Source organism: Brassica napus, chromosome C5 (assembly GCF_020379485.1).
Source record: "Brassica napus cultivar Da-Ae chromosome C5, Da-Ae, whole genome shotgun sequence".
NCBI classification, from domain to species: Eukaryota; Viridiplantae; Streptophyta; class Magnoliopsida; order Brassicales; family Brassicaceae; genus Brassica; species Brassica napus.
This window is the reverse complement of record NC_063448.1, coordinates 12945186-12960815: the sequence shown is the minus strand read 5'-3', so window position 1 is coordinate 12960815 and position 15630 is coordinate 12945186. Positions and strand designations below refer to the sequence as shown.

Genomic DNA, 15630 nt, shown 5'->3' with positions numbered 1-15630 from the left:
TGTAGAAGATTTCTAGGGCAGCTTTCATCACATCATCATCATTTTGACCACTTCTCTGCTCCCTCAGAGCCGCATCAAAGCATCTAACAAACTTGCAGACTTGCTCGTTAATCCTAGCCCACCTCTGCTTGCACTGACCAAGCTCTCTAGGTGTTGTCCCAACCAGGTGAGGGCTTGCGTTGTAGTAGTCTTGAATCCTCTTCCAGAAAGTACTAGCTTTCTGCTCATTGCTGACCACAGGGTCTTTACTGGTGTTAAGCCAAACACCAATAAGGATTTTATCCTCTTTGGGAGACCATTTCCTCCTCTCCTTGACACCAGACTCATTATGACATTGGCTACTGAACGAAGCAGGTTCGGGTGAATCAAGGTCATATGGAGATTGACTATACAGTAGGTTAACAAAACCAGTGTTGCTATCCATGGTTAGAGAATGCTCTGTGTCACTCTACTAGTAACACAGAGCCTTAAGTAAGCGATTTATAACTAACAAACATTTAAAGCCAATAAAATCTGAGCAGTTAGGAAGGTAGAAAGCAATTCAGTAGCATTTAACACCAATCAAATCTGATTAAGTAGAATGGTCTGTGTAGAATGCTCTATTGTACTCTACTAGCAACACAGAGCCTTCGGGAACCGATTTATAACTAAGTAACATTTAAAACCAATCAGGAATGTAGAAAGCAATTCAGTAGCATTTAACACCAATCAAATCTTACCAGTTAGAAAGTTTTACACTAAATGAGTTTTAGCATTTATAACATTTTCACTTTGATTTTTAGTTATTCCCGAGTTTAAACATTTTGAATTTCAGATTGAACTTCTGTTTTTTTAATATTGGAAGTTTTACATACAACTACTATATGTTCAATATAGTTATACATACAACTACTATATGTCTTTATTATTCAAAGAAAAGAGACTAGGAAGTTGTTTGTACAGTACCTTACAGACACTCGCGAGGTCAGACACTCGCGTTCTACGCCTTTGAAGCTCTTCCTGAACACACATGAGATAAAACAATCAAAAGTTTTTAAAAAAATGCAGAAACAACAATCAAAAGCAGAAGGAGAGAAACTAACCAGGCAGAAACATGACCACCAAACCTATTAAAACTAATACACAAACCATTAGACAAACAACCAATTCAAAGCCATTTGTAACCCCTGATTTCTTCTTAGATAACTCACACACTGTCTTATCTAGCTTAACCGACTTCTGCTTAGTCTCATTACCTTGATCCTTAAGCTGCCTAAGTTGTGTCTGAAAGTCACTCATCTCCTCCATAACCGCCACATCCCACCATTTCCAAACATGGCAGTCTCCATCATCAACATTCTCACACGTGAAGTACCTTCTGCCTGGATATTTTCTACTGTAAGATGTTGCAACAACAGGCTCACCACCACAGTAGCATGTCCTCGGGATTCCATCATCAGCCTCAGGTTGAGTTGGGTACTGAACCGGCTCTGGAATATTGTAGCTACTCTCAGCTTCATCCGCGTACATAACTACATATCAGCTTCTGCTTGAAGAAGGCATGTTAAACCTATGTCATACTCGTCTGATGAAGAAGGCTGGCTGTAGCTATAATCTTGTCCCATGTTTCGTTAACCTGAAAGAAATTGACAAGGTAAATATTAGACATGAAAAGTTAAGAACTTGTTCTCCTATACAATCTCAATCGTTAATAATAATCTAAGAGAAGAAGATAGCTCCAGAGTAACAATCTTAAGAACACAAGACTCCCATATTGATTTCTACTCCAACTGCAATAATCATTAAGAACACAAACCCAGATGATTCAATCATGCCGTTAAACAACAATAATCACAGAGTCAGAGCACATAATCACAACATTAAAAAGAATAGGAAACCCTAAGCTCAACAGAGTCAGAGCACATAAGCTCAACATTTGCTCGAAAATAATCACAGAGTCAGAGCACATAACCTCAACATCGTTTTGAAACCCTAAGAACAAACGAAAAGATCCCCAAATCGATTGAAACCAAAATCGTTTTGAAACCCTAACTACAAACGAAAAGATCCCCAAATCGATTGAAACCCAAATCGATTGAAAACCCAAAACCGAACCCTAAATTGCGAGGAAAACAACATGCAACCTAATCTAAATCCATAAATCAACAAGAGAAGGCTTCGATTTACCTTGATTATCCGAGGAGAGCAAAATCGCCTTTTCACCGAGACCAATTTTTTTTCTCGTCTTGAGTCGATAATGAGAAGTTATTTTTTCCAAAACGAAACACATTACTCCACCGACCCAATGGCACGATGCCATGTCTCTAAGGACCAAATCCTTATAATCCTTAATTACGGACCAATCCTTAGCTAACTTAGGTTTTATAATATTATTGTATTCATATTAACCTAGGATTTTGTGCTAAGGACTCATGATAAACCTCCGTTGCGGATGCTCTAATGAGGACTACCCCAAAGCTATAAACATCACTCTTTTGGAACAGCTCTTTATCCTTCGGTACCAGCCTTGAAACACCAAAGTCAGTTTATAGCTCTAGGGTAATATTAGCAGTCTTGATATTACGGTGGATAATTGGAATAGAAGCAGAGTGGAGATATACAAGAGTTCCAGAAATTGCCACTGCTATCCTCAGGTGGTCTTCCCATGTAATAGAAAGATCAAAACATGGATCCGTGCAAGTGGACATAAGATGCCAGTGGTAATGAAAACGTAATCCAAGAATGAAACTCAAACTTAGTGTGTTAATATCACCAATAAATAAATACACACAAGAAATCATATGGTTGAGACTTGAGATGGTTTCTAGTTTCATCATGTGAATGAAAATACAATCTTTTTGGGCTTAGAAAGAGAAGTCCAAGGCCCAGTTTAACCCAAACTTTGGAATATATAAGAGCACCTCCAATCGGAGTTATTCCTATTGGAGTTCTAAATATATGTGTTATGTATATATATATGTATGTATATATTATATATGTATAATTAATTGCAGGGTCCATAATTTTCGTGGAATCCCATAGGTAAGGATTATTAGAGCATCTCCATTAGTGAACTTATGGAGGGTTCACACAAACTCCAAAAAAAAAAAAAATTAAAATAATGAACAGTGATGAACCTGCTTCTTCTCAGTTCTTCCCAGTGAACCTGCGTCCGGCGAGTTCATCACTTTTTTGTGGGCCCCACGACACGTGGCGGCTCACGATTGATTCGATTTTTTTTTTTAAATCAAACAAAAAAATTAATAATAAAAAATTAGAAACTTGAACCCTAAGAAGAGGTTCACTAATGGGGATGCTCTTAAAAGAAAGTTTTAAGAACCCTTAAGAACTCTTATTTATAGGGTTCCACAATAATTATGAACCCCATAATTATTTACGCATATATAATATATACATACATATATATATATACATAATACATATATACATACATATATATATATATATATACATAATACATATATTAAGAACCCAACCGAGAAAACCCCATCGGACATGGTCTAAATCATTATCTTTTACCAACCGTAGCGAGATAAAAGCAAATCTCTAGAAAAGATAAACAAACACTATACAGAGCTCAGAGAACAGCTACAATGGCGGAAAGTATGATGAGCCTATCTCCCGAACTCGATCCAGAATCTCCCTACTATGTCGATCCAGATTATCAACCTAACGAAAATCTCCCTATGGTTATACTCAGCCAAGCAGACGACAACTACTTCATCTGGAAGAAACATTTTCTCGGTTTCCTTCGAAGCAAGAACAAAACAGGGTTCATTGACGGTACCGTCGTGTTAACTGAGCCTTCCTCGCCGCTATATCAACCATGGAACGTGTGCAACGCGAGGGTCAAGTTGTGGATGATGAGTTCCATGAGCAAAAGCTTACAAGACTATGTGCGTTACGCGGAGACGGCGCATAAAGCTTGGGAGGATCTTCGTATGATATTCGTCCCGAGCGTCGACTTGAGGATCCGACAGCTTCGTCAGAGAATTGAACTGATGAGGCAAGATGGTGACTCGATGGCGAGATATCATCTGTAACTCAGTAAGAAAGTAGGTCATACCATCTCGCGATGTAAGGCAGCACCAAAGACATGTACTCTCTGTAACTCAGTACGACATGTTACGGTTGACTGCCCAAGGTACAATCGTGAGAAAGCTAAAGGCAAGGCCCCTGTTAAGAGCTTACTGCCTATCGTTGGAACTAAAAGCAAGATGGAATACAGACCAACTCAAGATAAAAGGAAAGGTGCAGTAAAACAGGCAGTTGGTCCATCACCTGCTGCTAAGATTCCAATATCCTCAGGATCGGCTCAACCACCTTTGGTTGATGCTACCCCGGCTGGTGCCCCTATGCTTGATCCTCCTATGGTGATTACTGCGAAGGCAACCTCATCCCCTGCTCATTCAGAGGGTGGTACCAGGAGATCACCTACCTCTCAACGACCTTTGGTTATGGCTCAGAAAACATCATCTCCTCGGAATCAGTTCACGCCTCACTCTAAGTCCTCTACTGCTGAGTATAATGATCTTGCTGAAGGCGGTCTGTGTGTGGACTTCACCCCCTATTCTGCGTCTCAAAATGCGAATGACTCCTCTTCTGGTCCCGTATCAGACATGAGTTCTTACTCAGGGGATCGATGAAGATAACCCAGACGAAGAGAATGACAAGTTTATTGAGGTCATTTCTCGAAGGCAGAAGAAACAGTTAAAAGGAATGTCAAGGGCTAGAGGTCCTTTAATCCTCTAAATTTTACCTTCTTATATGGATCTTTTTTGTTGGAATATAAGAGGTATAAATGATTCTGTAAAGCGGCGGGGTTTTAGGAAGTGGATTAGAAATATAAACCCATTTTTGGAGGTCTCGTGGAGACCCATGTACAGGTTATTAAGTCGGATTCTATTTGTAGTTCTATATTGCCGGGTTGGTCTTTTCACGGCAACTACGATCACTCGGACCTTGGGAGGATATGGCTAGTCTGGCACCCTACTGTGTCAGTTCGGATAATTTCATGTTCTCGTCAGATAACTACTGCTATTGTCAAGCTTCCAAATGTGAGCTGTGAGGTTGGAGTGTCTTGCGTTTATGGCTCTAACTGCAGAGTGGAGCGTAGGCTGTTGTGGAGTGAATTGGAGACATGTTCTGTCTCTCATCAACTGGCAGGCATTCCTTGGATTGTATTTGGTGACTTTAACGAGATCATTAGCCCGGAAGAGCACTCTCATGCTGATCAGTTCTCTTCCCAGCGTGGTATGAGAGACTTTAAAGAGTGCCTTGATCGGTGTTCGCTATTTGATCTACCTTATTCTGGAAGCTCATTCACTTGGTCTAATGGCCATGTGTCTAAAAAGCTGGATAGAATTCTTACTAACGCAGCATGGCTTCAGCAATTTCCAGAATCTATAGGCATATTTGGTGTGCCAGGTATTTCTGATCACAGCCCGTGCTGTACATTTCTGGATCAGCACAAGCCTAAGCAAAAACGACCGTTTAAGTTCTTCGCGCATCTCAATCAGCATGAGGATTTTGCGGCTCTTTTGGGAAACTGTTGGAACTCCTTCAACTTCAGCGGTACAAATCAACTTCGAGTTTCCAAGAAACTAAAAGAGCTTAAAGGAATAATCAAAACCTTCAGAAGGGAACACTACTCTCAACTGGAGAAAAGAGTGGAGGAGGCATTTTCCGAGCTATGCATCGCTCAAGATATGGCTCTCTCTAACCCATCCCCTACTGCAGCTGAAACAGAAAGAAAGCCCCACCTACATTGGCATGCCTTGGCAAAAGCGGAGGATTCCTACTTGAAGCAACGATCCCGAGTACAGTGGTCTGCGAATGGTGACTCCAATACTGCTCACTATCATCGTTTGATCAGATCAAGGCAAGCTCAGAATCAAATCATAATGCTGCTGGACAGGGATGGAGGTGTCATTGATCAACTGGAGGACATTAAGACTCATGCAGTGGACTACTACTCCACGCTACTTGGTGGCATATCAAACCCAACAGCGCCTTCTCCAGCCACTATAGCCACTTACCTACCTCTACGTTGTTCTCCTGAGGCTGTTATGCACTTGGCAGCAGAGTTTACAGATTTGGATATCCAGTCAGCTTTCCTCTCTCTTCCAGATTCTAAGGCCCCTGGCCCGGATGGTTATCCTGCTGAGTTCTTCAAAGCTAATTGGAGCATTGTAGGGAAGGAAATGATCGCGGCAGTGAAGGAATTCCTGACAACGGGTCGCCTATTGCAACAATGGAATGCTACAATCATAGCTCTTATTCCAAAAAAGCCAAATGCTAATAGAATGACAGAGTTTAGGCCTATTTCGTGTTGCAATACTGTGTACAAAGTGGCTTCTAAACTTCTTGCCAATCGGATCAAATCTGCTCTGCCTCAACTTATCTCCGCTGCGCAGTCAGCTTTTGTTCCGGGCCGCCTCTTGGTTGAAAATGTGCTCCTTGCGACAGAGTTGGTGGCTGGGTATAAATGGAAGGACATATCAAAACGCTGCATGCTGAAAGTAGACTTACAGAAAGCGTTTGATTCTATAAACTGGGACTTCGTTCTTAACACACTTGAAGCTCTAGGCTTTCCATCTCACTTCCGGAGGCTCATAGCTCAATGTATCACTACAACCAGGTTCTCTATCTCTATAAATGGAGAACTATGTGGGTATTTCAAAGGAACAAAAGGTCTCCGCCAAGGTGATCCTTTGTCACCTTACCTTTTTGTCATCGCCTTGGAAGTGTTCTCCCAAATGCTTAATGCAAGATATCGAGCTGGGGACATTGGGTTTCATCCAAAGACGGCTGATCCTGAGGTAACTCATCTAGCCTTCGCTGATGATATCATGATATTCTTTGATGGTGAGAAGAAGTCTTTGCTGAATATTGTTGAGACTATGGACGTGTTTGCAACCTGGTCTGGTCTACGTATGAATAAGAAAAAGACAGAATTATTTGTAGGAGGCTTGAACCAAGATGAAACTAATGACCTCAAAGGTCTCGGTTTCAGTCTCTGTTCAATGCCAGTCCGTTACTTGGGCCTTCCTCTTATGCATCGGAAACTGAGACTTGCAGAGTATAGACCGCTGATCCAGAAGATCTCTGCAAACTTCACTGCGTGGTCTTCAAAAAAGCTGTCTTACGCAGGGAGAGCTCAGTTGATCTCTTCAGTCATATATGGAACAATTAATTTCTGGACATCAGCTTTCATCCTGCCTAAAGGTTGCATTAAACAGATCCAAAGCTTATGCTCTCGCTTCTTATGGACTGGTAACATTACTACCAAGGGAGTTGCAAAAATTGCTTAGGATACAGTTTCTCTCCCCAAACGTGAAGGAGGATTGGGATTGAGGGATCTCACTGCCTGGAACAAGACACTCTGTTTGAAGCTCATTTGGATGCTCTATGCTCCAAATCCTTCTCTCTGGGCTTCTTGGATCAGAAAGTACAAAATTGGCAGTGAGAACCTGTGGAGTCTTGATGCTAAGAAGGTAGGATCGTGGACGTGGAGATCACTTCTCAACCTACGACCTCTTGCTTCAGATTTTCTAAAAGCAGATTTGGGTAATGGACAGAACATCAGCTTCTGGTGGGATGATTGGTCTCCCCTTGGCCGGCTTATTAATCTGTTCGGAACCGGTGGCCCTCGACAGCTCTCTATACCTCTATTTGCTTCTGTGGCAGACGCGTGCAATGAGACAGGCTGGAATCTCAGAGGAGCAAGGTCACCGGAGGCAGAGAGCCTGCACTATCATCTAACGGGTATTCCACTCCCATCATAGTCTCAAGCATGTGATGAATTTGTTTGGATGATTGAAGAAGACCCACTATCCAAATTCTCAGCCTCTCGAACTTGGGAGACGATCAGAAACAGAGCACCGACTGTAACTTGGGCTGACAGTGTTTGGTTCAAATCATGTACTCCACGTCATGCTTTCCTCATGTGGATTGCTCAACATGACAGAATGCCCACCCGTGCTCGCCTATTCAGCTGGGGACTTGGTACCTCCCCGAATTGCTGTCTCTGCGACTCTGCTCCAGAGTCTAGAGATCACCTCCTGCTTCGCTGCGAGGTAAGTGAACAGATATGGGAACTGATTCTCAGAAGGCTCGGTTATTCTCATTCTTGTTTTATGTCTTGGACCGCCTTCATAGAATGGTTATCCATCACCAATTCTCATGTTCCTCGAATACTAAAGAGACTTGTTGCCCATGCAACTATCTACCATATCTGGGCTGAAAGGAACAAGAGACTACACGACGGAATCTCGTCTACCCCAAGAACGATTTGCAAGCTTATAGACCGTAATATCAGGGACACAATATTGAGGAAACCGCACAAAAAGAGTTTCGAGACTCTCATGCTATCATGGCTGAGGAATGACTAGGAATCTTTTTTGTAAAATGAGCTTCACCTTGTTTTTATTCTTTTTGCCGAGGTGAACCTCTTTTAGTTTTCAAATTTTGTAAAGTTTACAAAACAATTTCATATTTATATGATATTCAAATATTTGGCAAAAAAAAACAGCATATATATAGTACATAGTTACTCTATATGTTCCGCAATTTCTGTATACGTATATATGTATATAACCTAGCGGCGGTAGTACGATAGTCCACACTGTATCCCCGCAATCACTAAGACTTGAGGATGCGGAGCTCTGCCGCTGTGAGAAATGTTGATCACTTGCAGTTTGCCAGAGAATAGCTTGTTTGTTGTTTCATTACAGGTGAGGTTGAAGCTATCATGTCCGGCATAGTAACAACCAGTAGAAATGCCAAAAGGGTACTCGATTGAGACGTTGCCACATCTTGTTTGGCAACCTCGCAAAGAGTGACCATTAACCAGCTGTGTATAAAGCAATAGAGAAAATGGCTACCAAGAACAGACCATCATCATTCTTCTCTCTTTCTTTCTTTTTTTCTTCTTATTTTGGAGTGTTTTCTCATCTCCCTTGAGGTGTTTGATTTCTTATAGGAGATGTTTCCGTCTTTACTCGCAGACACTTTCTAATCCAGGTATACAGACAGGACCATTTCAGTGGTAACGTAAGGACGACGTTCAAGTACCCCAACCCAACGGCTACGTTTGATAGGAACTTCATTTTTAGTTTTGGTTGTATACAAAGATTACAACGGTTGCTAGGTCCAAGGAATCTTAAAAATCTGAAGAAATGGTATATAAATTCAGGCTATATTTGATTAATTATATGATTATTGAATAGAAAAACCATTAGACATTGGTCAACTAGTACAAGTCCTTCTTCTTCGTCAACCCTCAGTTATCTATCTTCTCTTCTTTCCTTGATATTTTGTTTTCTTTGAAAAAAAAAGAATATTAAGGAAAGAAGAGACATGTAGAAGATCCGAGTCGTGGTCACCTTATTATTTTGAGGCATTGGCCTCAGGCCCCCTATCACGTCAGTACATTTTGGAGACCCCATATTCATAATAATCATACAATTAAAATGATAATATGATAATTGAAAAACCATAGTAATACTTTTTAATAATACTATCATTTTTGTTTAGTTGTTGCGGATATGAATTTCTTTTTCGTTATTTTTTAAATGTCGAAAACACTTTTCTGTATATAATTTGAGTTTATATATAAAAAATTCAGTTGTAACCAAAATTTAATTTTTGCCATTAATTTTCATAAGATTACTTTTTTCTTAAATATAATGTCAGAATTTAAAATAGAAATATTTTCTAGTTCATATTAAAAAAAATTAATACTATTGTTTGATATAAAATAAATTATTTTTGCCTCATGCCCCTCCATCGGAATTATAGGTTCAGAAATTAAATGACGATGTTAACCTTACTTATAAGGAAAAGTCAGCTATGCTCTTGGTTTATAACTTTACTATATTTTTGCTTCCAATAAGACCAAGTTTCAGTTCTATATAATTAAAATTGCATGTATAAAATAACTCTGATTTATCATAAGTAAATGTGTATACATTAACAAACCATTGACACACTTATTACTGATTAAACACTGACACATAAAATTAAATTAGTTAGTTTAGTGGATATAAATATTAGTTTGAATTTTTTCTGGTTTACTTCATGTTTTTGTCTTATAGTGAATATAATATCTACAAAGTTTTTTTTTGTTAAATTGTAAATATCATAAAAATGAATAAAAGATTTTACAAAAAGATCTAAGTTTGAGTCATCTTGGCAAAAAGAATAAAAACAAGATGAATCACCATTTTAAACCTACAAGCACTAGCTTAACGTATCCACATAACCATAAGCGAGGAGAAAGCCTTGATCTGTCTCCTAGCTGAGATTATGTTTTTCATCTCTCTATCGATCCCAAGGAACATGGAGGGAGCAGGAATAGATATTTGATTGATGTCTTGCACTTACAGTCGAAGCCTCCAACCTTGTTGCTACAAGTGGCTCGATATGGACAGTTATGCTTACCAGAAGTACATTCATTGATGTCTGCTCCAAAGAAAAAGATGCCAAGAAGCAACAAGAAATGTATGAGTAAAACAATTAACAATAAAAAAAATAAAAAAATAAAAAAATAAAAAAATATGAATTAGTACCTTGGCAACGGTGTTCATTTGAAAGGTATGGATTCCCATCATAACCATCATTACATGTGCAGATATACCCGGTTCTATTATTAGAAGTAAAACATGTACTGTTCCCACCTCTTGCCATTCCGCAGATTCTTAAGATCTTCTGGAGAACTGAAGTTAAACTTACCTTCTTCAACAAGAAAAGAGTAGACGCAAGGATCAAAATGATGCACTGAAGAAGTCTGGTTCGACAACTGCAAGCGAGTTGATCCAACTTCGACCAAATAGTTATTCAATTCGTCAGAGATATCTGTCGTGCAGCAACCTTCACCGTCACATTTTGCATCTGCGGCTGTTGGAGATTCGCATGCTGATATGCATACAGTTGCGTAAAGTTTATTTCCAGAAGTGACCAGAATTGCCAAAGCATTACAGCCTACTAAAGTAAGCTTGTTGTTGGTGGAGATAGAATAATTACCCAGTGTAAAATCGTTAGAGGATATATTTTGCTTTCCTTCGCAATGAATGGTAGAATTAAGCAAAACTTGAATCTGGCCGTTGGGATAAAAGTTTTGCACTTCAATGTAGCCTATACGTGGCCTATCTTCCTTACAGGTGATATTGAAATTATCATCTCCGGGATAGTAACAACCTGAAGAAATGCCAAAAGGGTACTTGATTTCAACCTCACCACATCTAGTTTGGCAACCCTCGTGAGGTTGAAATTGCCCCTTGACCAGCTGTGTATGCGTAAGGTAGAAGAAAACAGCCACCAAGAACACACCATGCACCTTCATCTTCTACGATTCGACCTCTGTTCTTTCTCTCTCTCTCTCTCTCTATCTGTGTTCTTCTTTTGAGTTTTACTTATTTCATCTACTTGAGGCATGTTCTTATAAGAAACCCATGTACATGAAATGATATCTTCACTCATTTTCCCGAAATTGCAATAATAAAATTCAACAAGACCATGCCAATGTTAATGTAACACGTAAATGAGAACATTATATTGTGCTTCTTTCTCCACCATATAAAGATCCCACGTGTCCCTTTGCTTAGGTTTAATAGTGACAACTTCAGGTACCGATCCTCTCATCTTTTTTTCGATATCTTGTTCGTTTCCTCACTATGAGGAAACCAATTTGGTTTTGTTAACAGTGACTTTATTTTCTTACTATTCAAAGGTTAAGCTGGTTGATATAGTTACTAGGAATTTCTAACGTGACCATATTATTTTTCAAATATGAAAATTGCACTCTAATCGTAATAGAACTTGACAATAGACTGTTAATTTGATGACTTTGGCAGACTACGGGAAAGAAGATGAATTATCAACATGGTTATAGATTATCTACAAGAATCTCTCGAATCATACATGTTCTTGAACTTCATGTTTGATACTCTATTTTTAGAAAATGTTTTGGAGGACATAAGAGGAAGCATTAAAGAAATGACTTTTTTTTTTTCACAAACAAAAGAGATACAAGTGATTTTGTGAGAGCTGGACTGACAAATATATCAACGCCCATCTTCAATGTGTAATCTTGTCACATTCTTGATGCTGTCATAGCCAGTGGTACTAGTATCCCCCTGTGCTGGTAACATTTCAACACCGACCAAGTGCTCATTCACCTCTAGCTCAGGATACTGATCCGACCACTGCTGTTTTGTTTTTGTGACTCTCAAGGCCTCAAGCTGTACAGCTACTTCTTTCATCCTTGGCCTCTCCTCTCCCATCAGTCTCGTACACTCAACAGCAATTCTTGAAGCTTCATGTATCTCCCTCTGGTTAGACTCGTTCATCACTTGTCCGTCAATGACCTCGTGCAACCTATTTTCTTTCATGGCAGAAGCAAAGTAATTCACAAGATGTTTTGACTGTTGTGGTTTTTCGAAGCACAGTGCCTTTTGGCCTGAGAGCAGTTCCATGAGGACTACTCCAAAGCTATAAACATCGCTCTTTTCATTTAGCAACCCTGTGTTGTAGTATTCTGGGTCTAGGTAACCTAGAGTGCCTTGCACCATAGTTGTGAGCTGCTCTTTATCCATCGGTATCAGCCTTGAAGCACCAAAGTCAGCTACCTTTGCAGTTAAGTTTTCATCCAGGAGAATATTAGCAGTCTTGACATCTCGGTGGATGATTGGAATAGAAGCAGAGGAGTGAAGGTATGCTAGAGTTGCAGCAATTTCCACTGCTATTCTCAGGCGGTGCTCCCAAGTAAGAGAGGAATCAGACATGGAACCGTGCAAGCGATCGAAAAGGGTGCCACTGTTAATGAACTCGTAGACGAGCAAGGGAACTTGAGTCTCTAGACAGCAGCCCAAGAGCTTGACCACGTTCCTATGGTTGATCTGTGAAAGCACCAGCACTTCGTTGATGAACTGTTCTACTTGGCTGCTGTCTCCAAGCCGAGATTTCTTTATAGCAACTACTGAGCTGTCCGGTAATATCCCTTTGTAGACTGTTCCCTGTCCTCCCTGGCCCAGGATCCTGCTTTCGTCATAGCCATTAGTTGCTTCCTTCATGCCTTCCTCAGTAAATATTTTGACATCAACATTTGATGTCCCTGCACCTGAGAGTCGTTGTCTCAACATGCCGCCACCGTTTTGCTCAAAAAAGTGTTTTCGGAGCTCGGTGTTTTTCCTGTGCTTTATTTTTTGTTGTACACAGCTAACGACAAGCAGGATGGCCAAGAAGCCGACGGTTGTTCCTGATCACATCACACATAAATGATTAGAGAGTCGTTTTAATTTGCAAAAAGATAAAATCAAGAACAAGTGAGGGGGGCTTACCAAGGAGAATTTGAGTCCATCCATAGTATTCAGGCTTGTGTTTACGCATGCAGCTATTGTTGGTGGCATTCAAGTCAAAGCCAGATGGGCAACGACAAAGGAAGTGCCCCATCATGTTTTCACAGCTGCTGGAACCTGAACAGTTGTGTTTATGAATACTACTACTAGTAGTACACTCATTTATGTCTGTCCCAAGGCAACAAGAAATGTGTGAGGAAAACCATAAACACACAAAAGAAGAAAGATGTTAAAACATAGTACCTTGACAGCCGTCTGGAAGGTATGGATTCCCATCGTAACCGGCTTTACATTTGCAGTTATACCCGGTTCTTGTAGTAGAGTCCAAACATAGGCTGTTCTGACCGCATATGCTTGTGTTTCCGAGTTGCTCGCATGTACGGCTTCCGATAGACCAATCCAGTACCACAGGGAACTCCGTGACATTCCGCAGATTCTGAAGATCTTGGGAAGGAGAGAAGCTAAACATACCTTCTTCGACAAGAAAGGCATAGAAGCAAGGATTAAATTCACTAACAGACGTCTCCCCGTCAAAGCGTCTTGATCTGATTCTGAAACGTTTGCGCCTCTTAGGGACGGGGGTGTAGCAGCAGCCTTCACCAGAACACACCCCGTTTTCTTTTGGAGTGGAATCGCATAACGACAAGCATCCAGTTGAGTAGCTTCGATCTCCAATAGTTGTGGTCATGACCGCGTAAGTGTTACAACCCACGGCAGTGAACCTGTTTTTGTTGGAAAGAGTAAAGTTACGCAGAGTTGTGGTGTAGAAAGTTCCCTCAGTCAGATCTGTGCTGTTGTAGCAAGTGTAGGATCTTGATTTGAGGATGCGCAGCTCGCCACTGTGAGAAATGTTGATCACTTGCAGTTTGCCAGAGAATAGCTCTTTTGTTGTTTCATTACAGGTGAGGTTGAAGCTAGCATGTACGGCATAGTAACAACCAGTAGAAATGCCAAAAGGGTACTCGATTGAGACGTTGCCACATCTAGTTTGGCAACTTCGCAAAGATTGACCGATAACCAGCTTTGTAGAAGCAATAATGAAAATAGCCACCAAAAACAGACCATGCACCTTGTTCATCTTCAACCTCTCTTTTCTCTCTCTTTGTTTCCCCTTTTTAAGGTTTTCTCAAGTCTTTTTTTTTCTTATAGGATTAGGAAATAAACCTCAAGTCTTGAGATGTTCTATATATGCAGCTACACAATCAAGACCATGTCAATGTAACTCAAGTGGGACGTCAAAGTACTCCACATATTAATATATATTATATATACCCCAACGTCTACGTAAGTGCTTTGATTTAACAACGCGGCTCTTATTGTAACACTCGTATTTTCCAAAATATAATTTAAATAAATAATTTTAAAATTTTTATTTTATTATTTTTTCAAAAGTCAACTCAACACTCTAAATCCAATAAGTAGAATAAAATACAAAAATATCGATAAAAAACATAAATTCACATGTCTGAAAAATAAAATAAAATAGAAAAGCCCAAAAACACTAATCCAATACAAATCATTCAAGCGTCAGTCTCGTTTGAAAGGAAAAAGAAAAAGAAAAAGAAATAAATAACAATAAAGTTACTCAGTGAGGTATATGATATTAAACCGCAAACCACCGACTTAGTACATAGCACTATGACTATGACTATGTATATCTAGCTCTAGCATGAAAAATACGATGTGCCTAATACACCTCACAGAGCAAACAATATATCAATGGCCTTAGACAACGACAACAGCATATAGTAAATTGATGGCATAGTAGGTCACCCTATTTGCCTTCATCCCTCAACTGAACAGCTCACAAACATCGAAGTGGCAAAAGTCTACACCTTTATTGATCCCAGGAAGCCTTTGCCAGAGTTTGTTAATGCAAGGTTTGAAAGCGGGGACACTCGACGTATCTCTGTCTCCAGCCCATTCCTTCCTTCGCTATGTTCCTATTGTAAGAAAGTAGGTCATACCATCTCGCGATGTAAGGCAGCACCAAAGACATGTACTCTCTGTAACTCAGTACGACATGTTACGGTTGACTGCCCAAGGTACAATCGTGAGAAAGCTAAAGGCAAGGCCCCTGTTAAGAGCTTACTGCCTATCGTTGGAACTAAAAGCAAGATGGAATACAGACCAACTCAAGATAAAAGGAAAGGTGCAGTAAAACAGGCAGTTGGTCCATCACCTGCTGCTAAGATTCCAATATCCTCAGGATCGGCTCAACCACCTTTGGTTGATGCTACCCCGGCTGGTGCCCCTATGCTTGATCCTCCTA

At 40.1% G+C, this 15630-nt stretch overlaps 1 protein-coding gene across 1 annotated transcript; it reads right to left on the bottom strand.

Annotated features, from left to right (window-relative positions):
• Positions 1 to 11989: 11989 nt before the first annotated feature.
• Positions 11990 to 14674, bottom strand: LOC106347337 (wall-associated receptor kinase 2). Its single transcript, XM_022687351.2, has 3 exons — positions 13602 to 14674; positions 13341 to 13526; positions 11990 to 13258 (listed from the first exon to the last, which is right to left on the bottom strand). Exons 1-3 carry the CDS (start codon positions 14434 to 14436, stop codon positions 12066 to 12068), a joined length of 2214 nt encoding a protein of 737 aa, XP_022543072.2. The 5' UTR covers positions 14437 to 14674; the 3' UTR covers positions 11990 to 12065.
• Positions 14675 to 15630: the final 956 nt, after the last annotated feature.

Excerpts from the sequence above, each read along its gene's own strand:
- LOC106347337 (XM_022687351.2), bottom strand. The coding sequence starts at position 14,436 with ATGAACAAGGTGCATGGTCTGTTTTTGGTGGCTATTTTCATTATTGCT. Across the intron at positions 13,527-13,601 it reads CCTTCCAGACGGCTGTCAAG|ACATAAATGAGTGTACTACT; the intron begins GTACTATGTTTT and ends GCCTTGGGACAG. Across the intron at positions 13,259-13,340 it reads ATGGACTCAAATTCTCCTTG|GAACAACCGTCGGCTTCTTG; the intron begins GTAAGCCCCCCT and ends TGATGTGATCAG.